The sequence below is a fragment of the Camelus ferus genome, chromosome 5 (assembly GCF_009834535.1).
Source record: "Camelus ferus isolate YT-003-E chromosome 5, BCGSAC_Cfer_1.0, whole genome shotgun sequence".
Lineage (NCBI taxonomy): Eukaryota > Metazoa > Chordata > Mammalia > Artiodactyla > Camelidae > Camelus > Camelus ferus.
The window spans coordinates 36766902-36778385 of NC_045700.1; the positions used below are offsets into that span (position 1 = coordinate 36766902).

The following is an 11484-nucleotide window of genomic DNA, read 5'->3' on the forward strand; positions in this document are numbered from 1 at the left end:
TGTTCAGAAGTCCGTCCAGAGTGGCACTGCTGCTGGGGTGCAGGAAGAAATGGTGGAAGCAGGAATGAAGGAGAAGGAAGGAGGAGGGAGTAGGGGAAAAGGAGACCAGAAAGAGGAAACACACTTTGAGACTGCCCAAACCCATGGACTTCATCCCTGCCCTTCCCACTCGGCAGGCGCTTTTGGGCCTTATCGAGCTCTCTACCCCAGAGTCAAGCCACAATCCAGAAACAAAATACCAAGGGATCCATGGTCTGAGTTATCCTCTTAAGCAATAACTGATTCCATTTTTGCCCTCCTTTCTGAATAGAATTCTTTTTTTTTAACAAGAGTTTGAAAGATTTATTGTACATTTAACATAATACAGAATAATGTTCCCTGAGATTGGGGAATGATACAATTTTACATGAACGCATACACTTAGAGACAAAAATAACAGAATTTAGACCTCAAGGTGGCCTTATTGTCCATCTAATCTGATCCCTTCATTTTATTTATTTTTTTCTGGGTAGAATTCTTAACCTGTGCACCACAGGCTGAATCTCAGTAAAAATTTGAGGCTAATGGGAACGTGTCACCATCAGATTCTCAAGGTTTGGGGTTCCCCTAAGAGTTAGGAACCATTGCTGGACCAGGACTAGGTGAAAATAAGAGAAGTGATGGCACTGGACAATGTTTTCTTTGTCTTTCTGTGTCCTTCTTGTTACCATCCTCAAGAACTGTTTGCTTGATTCAGTGCTAGAGAAGAGGAGGAAAGCTGTGAGGCTGCAATAATCGAAATAGTGATGAGTTAGGGATGAGAAGCCCTAGTTCTTAGAAAGCTTTCAACTGCTTTATTAAAAAAAAGGGGGGGGGGGGGCTGGGGGAAGGGAACAAGAGATTACCTGTGAGGCCAGCACAGGAAAAAAAACCCTGGTGAGTGGGGAGCTAGCCTCAGGGGTGAGGAGTAAGGAGGGCTCCCAAGGCCTTACCCCAGCGGGAGGCTCCTGAGCCCATAGCTTCCAGCTTTGCAAATCCCTGACCCACATTATGCCACAAGACACTCCTCCCAACTCTTCCTGAAACACAGTCTCCAGTCCTAGAAACGCAAAGGCCTGTGGAGGGAGTATGGGGAGCTCTTGTCTTCCGACTGCCCCTCAAGTGAGTTAGGAAAGCCTTCTCACTCCCCTAAAGGGGGCAAAGATGGGCTCCTGGAATTCCAACTCTGAATATTCACCCACCTCCTCCAAGAAGTGTTGTCTGGTATGGTGATTTGGTTCTATGGTAGGGTCAGTACAGAACAATTATATGTGAATTATAAAGTGAGTTACTTTCCTAGGCTCTTATGGGTTGTCTGGGGACCCTATCATTAAATACAATAATTTATATATGAAATATACTAGATGAGTTTGAAGTTCTGAATAACTGATAAGTGAACTATCTGAAACAAAATTTGTTTGGAAACATAATTCACTTGTAAGATAAGATATACCCAATCACAGAACAAATCACAAAGAGCTTTAAAATATATCATTTGCCCAGCTATAGAACTTCTGCCATAGAAGTTTCTCTGGTGGCCAGTTCGTTCTGTTATTGTTGTTGTTATTAATACAAGTATGCAAATAATCATGTGGAATAAAGGTGACAGAGATTAAGAACTTTTTTTTAAAGGCTTCCATTTTCAAAATAATGAAATTAATCAAAGCTGCACTTTGTAGGAGGCAGAGAGGACCTTGGGAGTATTTCAGGTAATTACCTGAAAATAAAAACTGGCAAATTTTTCTTTTTATAAATGTCTGCATTTGTCAAAAGCATGTTTGGTGATGAATTCAAGTTACTGTTGAGAAGACAAAGGTGAAGTTGTGGTATTACAAATTTCTGACAGAATTTACTTTTCCTTATAACCAAATATTTTATCTGAGACTTTATTTTGTAAACTAGGATATTTCATTGTTATTGTACAAGTAAGGAAGAGTTTAAAAGGTTCTCCAGCACAAATATACTCCCAATTACAACTCTCAAAATCATCATGTTTAGAAAGTGTTAAATAGGGAAATAGTATAGTGTCATTTGAGGAGCTTAAGTAAAATAGAAGTGTAAGTTTATAATCTAAAATTCAGTTTTGGTGAATTTGATTTCCCCCCAAGAAACTCAAGTTAAGAAAAAGCACAATATTCCAGTATGTATCCATCTAATTCCACCCATTCTAATTAGTCAATTTTTCAACTTACTTAAAAACAAAACCGCTATCATGTAAAATGGACCCACATACTTGCAGAGCTGGGAAGATGATGCATTTTTCTTTCGAGATCAGTAAAAATTATTTAGGATATCTATGAAATGATCCAGCTTTGTTGCATATAAACTTTCCCTGAAATCACTCTTTTTTTCTGGACCCAGCAGCCCAATAGCACACGCTGTTCAATGGGCAGCCACAGGAACGAGTTCTGTGTCCCACACTGAGGCCAGAGGATAGTATGACTCCTCAAGGACTTAGTTCCATTGCAGAGATAAATAACAGCTTATTTTAAAAGAATTAAAGCTAGATAATGACCAAATAAAGAGAAGAGAATGCTATAATCATGAAAGATCAGGAATAATAAAAAAAATCAGTGATTTTCTGAAGAAATGCCAGCTCACAATACATATATTATCACCATATAGATTGCAGGCACACAACGATGTAATTAGCAGCATAACAAAAATCCAACAAGGCTAATAATTTAGGAAAACTAAATATCCCTTCAAATGGTTTAAACAATAAAAGTAACATTTCTATATAACCATTATGTTATCATTTAAGGGCTATATTCTCAGCCTGTCACAACCCAAACAGGTTGGCTTAATAGCGCATTTATAAGAATAAAACTGGAAAATAATAATGTAAAATAAGGTAACTGAATATGAAACTTTGAGGAGTTAACATAAAATACAAAAAAAGCGATATTCTTTAAAATTCTAAGTACTCATAAGAGGATTAAACAGCAAAAAATATACAAAACAATGGTGTTATCAATTAAAGAAATTTTCATCCATTAATCCAAAGTCCAATTCTTTCTAAAATTCCCAGGTTTATTGTAAGTTTTATTAGCACTTTACTTTCTCTCACAATACACATAGCACTGTTTTCAATCCCACATATAGATCTGAATGCCTTCCTGTCACTAAGATCCTTGGTTGATATGCTGCCTTCCTGTATGTACTATTTGTAAATATCCTTTGCTTATTTCTTGAATTGTGTCCATTCTCTCTTCCCTGGCAGCTGGAGAGCAGGGACCAGATATTACACTCCTTAACCCTTCCCAAAGTCAAGTGTGGAGAATGGTGCACTGGGGTCGCTCAGGAAATATGATCAATTAGTTGGTACTTTAGCCCCACACGAGCCTCAGCAATTTCCCACAAACTACTAGCTTAAAACTTAACCTAATTCCAGAATACAGATGGTACAGTCATTGTAGGAAATCATCCACCAGACGTTGATACTGTGTGTTTACAGTTATAAGCAAGTTAACTGTTTATATTAGCATCTAATTTCTCTTTTAGAATCCAGATTTTCATATTTATCAACCAGAAGACTGTTCTCCATCTTCTAAAATGGTAAATGCATCCATTTAAGAATGAGCTAAAAGAGAGTGTATGAGAACGACAATGTTCAGTTTTAGACTCAACATTTTCTACTCTAGGAGGTCCAGATGTTGATTTTTGCCCTCTTTTTTTTTCTCTCTCTCTCACCATCTTTGACACACTTATTTTCCAATGCTTGTTTGAAAAATTTAAACATTCATACTAATTATGTTAATAAAACTAGATGCATTAAGCAAAAATAAGGAATTTGATTATGTGAGATACACGTTTAACTTGGTTTAGTGGTCACCATTCTCTTTACACTTTTCACCGCATATCTACCTGATTAAAAAATTATTCAGTTTGTTTTCAGATTTGTGTGTATGTTCAAATTTGCATGTGTGTTTGACACACGTGATTCTAAGATGACATTTTGCTGTGTAGCATCTGACCAGACTCCCAGTGGTAAATATATCCTCCGAGTGTTTCTCCTCAGGCATAGCCGAGTTCCACAAGGTTTCACTATTTTCTTGTTAAAATGATACAGCAGAGAAATCAGAACATTTACATTCACTCTACATAAAATCCCCAAGCCCAATGTTCAACTTTGAATATATGGCTTAATTTTATACCAAATATTATGGCACTGCATTTAAATCACTGACATATCATTACTACATTTTCTTTAGCATAAGCTATGTTACATTGAATAAAACACTTACACTTAACAGCAATTTGATATGTTCCTGCTTATTCCTATAATATCCCCAATGAATAGGATAAAAAGCTAAATGGCTGAATGTCACATTTAGGGTTATGCAACACTCAGTTACTGAGAGATAATTATAATTCTGAACACCTCAATGCTAGTTTATATTTTAGTTATTATTCATTAAATAAATATGTTTTTACCAACTCTGAAATACACTGAAAGGGGGGATTTTCCAAAAATTAAGCAGGAAAAAGTTTGAATTGTGTTGGTAGGGGCCAGTAATAGGAGGCAAAGACAGGCTGAGTCACCAATCCATCACATGTAACATTTCCCCCTTCTATATAATACTATGAGATTTTTTTTTCCTGGAACCAGAAAGATTGAACAAAAAGGCACTTTGATTCCGTTAATTAAGCACTGACCAACTGATATGCGCTCCATCTTAGGGCTCTTACTTCATAAAACGTTAGAAAGCTTTCATTATAGGAAGAAAATAAATCAAAATACAAATCAAACTATATTGAAATTCTGTTAGAAAATTAGGCTGGGTTATTATATTTGTAGATTTTGGTCTATAACTTTTTTCTGGTCTAAAAATATTCTGCATGTACTTATTCTGAGTAACAGTCACTAACAAGCATTTAATTAGCATATATGGTTCTGCAAATCAAGGACCTAGGGTGCGTTGATATCCTTTGAAGAGAGATGTACTGAGGGAACGGGAGACCATGCTTGGGGAAAATAAACTTTAGAAAACCGAGCATCCACTAAAAAATAAACTAGCAAAGAAATTCCTCATCTCTAAAAAGAATGAACAATATTTAAGTGTCCATTATCACTTTTACTTCCATTCTAGATCTTCCTCACATGATTTTTATTGGTTAAGCAGATCTAGAGGCAAAAAGGAATTTTCTTTTCTGGCAACTCCCTCCTCAGTAAAAAGAAAAGGCAAAAAGATCCTTCTGTCTTTAGCTAAAAGACCTATAACTTAAAATTTCAGTACTCATTAAGTAAGCTAGGGTAATTTTAAAGTTCTTAAAAACCATTAGTCAAAATACAAAGTCTGAGCAATATGTCAGTAAAGTTAAAAAAAATTCATAACACAGAAATTGCCCATATTTAAATTTAAATTTAAATTTAATGTAAGATTGCCAAACATGTAAGGTATATCTAGTTATACTGATAGTAAGCGGTTGAAAACGTTCCTGCTTCTCTTCACTTATCTTTTCCTGTTCCCTTCTAGTAGCTTAAAATTCGGCTCCTAACATATATAAAGTTAAATATGTTAATGGAATTTCCATTAAATATATATACCCCATTATATAATATATGTGTGTGTGTGTGTGTATATATATATATAAAATGGAAATTCAAATGAAATAGTTTTCTGAGGGGAAGGGTGCTACAATATTTCATTATAGTGCATCTCCATTTTAACAATTCCATGACCTTGAGTCTTCCGACACCACTTCCAGATAGCCAAAATATCCTACTCACCCAAAGAAATAAGGTGTATTCACCATGTAAAATGTTGCATTACTATATTGATACAATTAAGCAAACTTTATTTATCTCACAAATATAGTTATTTCTTAAAACACAAAGCACCCCAAGTCTTAATATCATGCCACTGTACCTCCAATCCACCTTAATACACTCAGTATCCAAGTATTAAACCGTGACCCTTAATTCCTGGAGAAACAGACTGATAACAATAGTCATTTGGCTATAACTAATTAAATGTAAGGAATTCAACAAAATGTTAATGCACCCAAAAATTCAATTCAGAAAAACTGCTTTTTTTCTGGTAGCCTTTATTAATAGAATAACAAATTATATCAGTCATTATTTTTCAGATTTTGAAGCTAGGTTCAGGTATGTTTGTTGGCATATACCCAAACAAAAATGGCTTTAAAATAAACCTGTTTTAGAAACAAACATTTCTTTAGGGTAGAACACTTTTTGGTATAGAAAACAATATAACTGTGAACAAAGATCACAAATGTGTCAAATTGCTTCTAGTTGGTACAAAATATTAGCTAACCATGTAAAGAACATTTTGTACTTCTCTTTCTTCAAAAGAACTAGAATAAGTATTTCAATTCCCATAAATATTTGCACACATGCATTGGCAGTAATGTATGTCACGGTATCTTTGAAACAAACAGAAATCAAAGGTTGCCTTAACAATAAATATAAAATTTTAAGTTAAATATGTTAAATTATCAGAATCTTTTCTGTGTAGCTGAGACGTAGATACCAAATTTAATTTGTAACAGTATGGCATAAGTCATTTAATAATTCAGGAAATCCTTTAGAACAATATGTGCTTATATTTACAAAGCTATACCAACCTACATCTTAGAGTGAATGTGTCAGGTGATAAAGAGAACCCTGCTGTGCTAAAACCATCTTTACAGAGAAATACAAAAACTTCCACAAGCGTGTAAAATCAGGTTACTTGAAATCTATGTTACTTTACAATAAAGTATTATGAAAATTTCGCAGTCTCCTTCATTTCTACCCATGTCTTGCCCTTCCATAACATCCTCGATTTTACTTTATGTTTAACGCAACTGTGTTACTTTTTCTAATAATTTTCTTTATATCAAAGCACAAAGCATACCAATATGGTCACATGGTGCAATACAGCTCCATAGATTTTTCTTGTTGTTGTTGACTGTTAATGAAATGTAGAAGTAACTAATCTATTTTTACAGAGAAAAATGAGTAGATTTTTCAAAACAGACTCTGATTGCATGATTAACACACGAAGAATGATTTGACATATGTTAACTTTTTAAAGTATGGTAACAAAACTCATTTTCAAGTGCCATTTTCATTGGTATCTATTTCTTCTGATGAAAAGAAATCTCAACCCTTTATTCCTTCTCAATCACACCCATCTCTTGATCACAAGTTTAAGTCAAATATCACTTTGTAAACAACTGTGACTTTCCTCACTTTTTGATATAGCTTCCAAACAGAAGTTTCAAAACAACTCTGACTAGCAAACACATCATTGTACTTTAAACAGTGATGTTTTCTACCCCATATTTCAGGAAGGTTAAAACATACACACAGCCAGGGATCATCACTGTAGACAACAGATTCTAAGTCAGTTCATTAACTCTTTAGGTAAATTAGGTAACACTTGTTTTTAAACTAAGTACAAATCAAACGAAGTCTCTATTTCTTTAATGACTCACAATACCATGTTAGATTAGCTAGATTAGATAAGGGAGAAAAAAAGGGCTATGTGTTCTGAATTATGCTTTCCCAAAATCTGCATCTAGTCTCTTTACATTTTAGGAGATGCCTCTTTCTGAGATAATCAAGATACTTTACAATAGGGAATTTAAATTTAATTATCAAACTTTAATACCATGTTATATAGGTCAAGTGAGTATGTGTGTCTTTCTCTGGAAACAAAGAGATTCAGAGTAATAGGATTTCAGATTTCATAGTAGAAACAGCAAGATATGTTTTGAGAATGTCATTTACCGTAACAGAAATCAATATTAAATGCTTTATGCAGGAAGCACACTTTCAGAAAATGGGCCCTAAAGCTTTCTGGGATCCGACCCTAATTACTAGAGCAGGCTCTTGCCGTTTGTCTCTCTCTTCAATTATTTACGGGGCAAAAAGGGCCAAATGGCACTGCATTAGCTATATTAAATGCTATGTACTTGGTTTCTAACTTACTAATGGTACATAAAAATTACTAAGGTGAATGTGCCTGTAGAAACACAGCCTTTTTTCTTCTTCACCTGACCGTGTGTTATTTATTATTCATACAGTTAAGTGTTGAATAGGCTGTCCTTTAGGTACCCAATGCTGCATAATTTAAACAAGTGCATTAAACATACATGATATCTAAAAGGTAGTGAACTGATTACACCTCAACATTTCTTTGAACAACTTACATTTGCAATGTAGCTCACCAAAAACCGGGTACCTCCCTCCAGACCCTGAAAACAAATACAGCCGCGACCTCACATAAATGAATAATGAGTGTCTTCGCTGCTACCATCTTGCTGTTTTCTGCCAACTCAAAGTAAAATGAAAATGGGGAGGGGGTTAAAATAAGGCCCTTGAGGACTAAGCAATTTCTGTTCTCTATGCTGACAAGTGTCCTTTTTACATGGACAAATACAGAGCTATGATGTAGGTAAGTAACATGGACCACACACACTGTAAGAAGGAAAAGCTTATCAAGATTACATCAGAGATTCTTTGCACCAGGCCAGAAATGCCGTCTGCCAGCGAGCAGGGCATGACTACAGCCTCCCAAAGAAAGTTCACACACTGCATCCATACTAGTCTTTTTGTGATCCAGAAGGGCACCTGGAGTCCTGATAGGAGATGCTAATGGCTGAAGAAGGATGGTGCATCCAACTTTCGCCCTCCCAAACTGTGGAAGAAGCTTCTAAAGCAGTGAAACTCTCACTCTTCAAGGACTCAATTTTTTTTTAATGAGTGCGGGAGGCATCAAATTCTTATTGTAAAAATAAGATAAGCCCACTAACAACGTACCCAGGGTCCCTAGAAAGCCAGCTGCAATTTGTATAACTACATGTCATCCGCTGTGTTACCTAAGAATGTGCCAAGGCCACTTTTGAGAAAGCACCATTGGAAATCAATCTGTGGTAAACATATAAGGTAGTATTTTTCTACACTAAATACAAAGTCACTTCTTTCTCTGCACTGACATCTGCCCATTGTCCCTTCTCTGCAAAAGCTTACAGGGAGGAATTAAAAGGGACATCAATGAACGCTGAGTGAACTTTGGCCACTTTTCTACCCAAAACACCAGCGTAAAAGTAGAAATCAGTAACCAGGTGAAGTGCCACACCGCACAAAGATCAAGGCGAGGGGCGGGCGCGTAGGGCTGGAGGCGGGGAGGAAAAGTCCCGTCCCCCCCCTGGAGCCCCAGTCATCGCGCGCGCGGGAGGCTGAGGGGCGTCCCCGGGGGGCGGGAGGCCCCGCGCCACCCCGAGGAAAGCCAAGAGTTACTGCTCGCCAGGCGAGGCCCAGGAGAAGGGGTCGCACAGCCGCACCGCAAGCGGGTCCTGCCAAGGGCCCCAGGCATCCGCGGCCGAGCAACCCAAGCTCGGCGAGGGGCAGCGGCTGGGCCCGCGACCCTCCCCGCCTCCCGGGCCAGGAAGGGGCTGGCGGCTCTTTCCTGTCTAGTCTCTCCCTCCGCGGCTTTCTGTAACCCGATCCCCGCACTCCGCTCCGCGGGCAGCCGCCGCCCCGCGCCGCCCGGCTTCGCCCAGGCCGGCGCTATAGTTAGCAACCTTCCATCAACTCCGCCGGGGGCGCCAGGGGCTCGAGGCGCGCCCCTCCCGGCAGAGCCGCGCGGCCCCGGAGCCCCCTCCCTGGCGTCCCTTTACCTTCGCTTGAAGATACTGAGGGTAGTAGTAGGTGGCGTACTGAGGGTACATCTGCTGTTTCCACACTTTGCCCATGAAGCTGGAAGGGAGCCTGCCGTGCAGGGTCGCGGGCACTTTGGGGTTTCCAAGTCTCGATCTCTCCTGCCTCTCCCTTTCCGGCGGCGGCGGCGGCGGCTGCTGCCGCTGCTCCACCTCCCAGCCCGTACCAGACGTCCTCCTCCTTCTCCTCCTCCTCCTCCCAGGCAGAGAGAAAGACACTGCAGAGCGCAGAGGGCACCCCGGACAGGGCGCTCCCAAGGAGTTGCCTCGCGGAGCCCAGCTGCTCCGGGGCTGCCAAAGGCTGGCGCGCTGGCCACGCTCTGCTCCTGCGAGCAGGGTGAGCGGGGCTGGGAGGTGATCAATACAAGTGGAAAGTGGTGCTGTGACGGCGGCGGTGGCGTCGGCGACGGCTGCGCTCGGTGCCAGGCGGCATCTGGGGTGGGTGCGCCCGATTGGGAGAGGGGAGAGGGGCTGGCGTGCGGAGGCCGTGGGGGAAGGGCGGGCAGGGGCGGGGCTTGGGCGCCAGCAGAGCCGGGACCGGCTGGAGGTGAGGGCTGAGTTTTAACCACTCCTCACCTCTCAGGCTCGCGGTTGGACCGGCAGAAACCCTGGGAGCCTGGATTGCTTTGTGTTGGGGTTGGAGGGCCAGGGTGGCTTGGGGGTAACTGGCTTAAGAACTACAGAGTGGGCACCTCATTTGCTTTCATGAGTTTTATCTCCTTAAGGGGGAGGGGAGCTAAGGAGGGGGGAGGAAATCTGATTAATCTCTCACTTCCCCCCATACAGTGTTTTTGGTTTTTGTTTTTCCAAAAGAGAAGGAAAATGATTTAGTACCCAACCACAAAGCTGGAGTCGGGACACCTGGGTTCTGATCCTCCCCACCGCCACCTCCCTGGCCACAACGCTGATTTTCTAGGTGACCTTGGGAGGGTTACTGTCCTTCAATTTGGTTTTCTCAGATGTGAGAGGTGAAATCATGCAGCACAAGAGGACGCAAAGCTCGCGCGCAAACACACACACACACACCACCCCTCATAACAAATAGACGGATTCTTCTAAGGGGGAGATGTCGCAAAGAAGCAGAATGTTATTATTAGAGGACACAATATAGACATCAGCTTTTCTCTGCCTCTTTCTAATGCTGCCAGACAGTCTGTCAACTCCCACTCAGGAGCAAGGAAACTCCCTGAGTTTGGAATATTTTAAGGCCATTTTGAAAGTCACGCTGGCATACTGTTGCAGTGTACTTCAATGACATATTAAAATCAATCTCTCTCTTTCTGCCTCTTTCCATCTCCTAATTGTCACAGCTCCAGACAGCCCCAGACAGCAGTGGTTCAGTTCACTAAATAACTGGATAAAATTTAATGGAGTTAATTGGTCCCTGAAGGTACCTGGAGAAGACTTATATTCTAGCTCAACAAGAGATAATACCGAAATGTACAAATAGGATAAGTAAGAAAGCACCTTCAAATTGGAGTTCCTGCACACCTAATAAAATGTAATGAAAAATTAATTTGTTGTTAAATAGACCTTGATCATTTTGTTTTGTCATTTGGTTTTCTGAGAGTCTGTTTTCACAATAGCACAAAGGTAAATCAAACTGAAATGGAATGCATAATTTTGTTAAACAGTTACATTTTTATCTGATTACATTTCAGAAGGTTTAGTAAGATACTTTAAAATAATGAAATAGGTTTCCAAAATGACACCTTTATCATCTTTATATGATTTAGATGAGCTATACATTTTTAAAAAAACAAATGTAAGTTCATGTGAAAATATTTTGGATAT

At 39.6% G+C, this 11484-nt stretch overlaps 1 protein-coding gene across 3 annotated transcripts in view; it reads right to left on the bottom strand.

Moving 5' to 3' along the window:
- Positions 1-10158, bottom strand: part of RBMS1 (RNA binding motif single stranded interacting protein 1) — a 205780-nt gene extending 195622 nt beyond the window's left edge. For 2 of the 3 annotated variants that reach the window (XM_032479556.1, XM_032479555.1), the window contains exon 1: positions 9652-10158. In XM_032479556.1, the coding sequence (XP_032335447.1) occupies positions 9652-9726 (75 nt within the window). In that variant the 5' untranslated portion in view covers positions 9727-10158. The remainder of the gene's footprint in view (positions 1-9651) is intronic. The other variant, XM_032479558.1, reaches the window with a different exon arrangement.
- Between the last annotated feature and the right edge of the window lie 1326 nt (positions 10159-11484).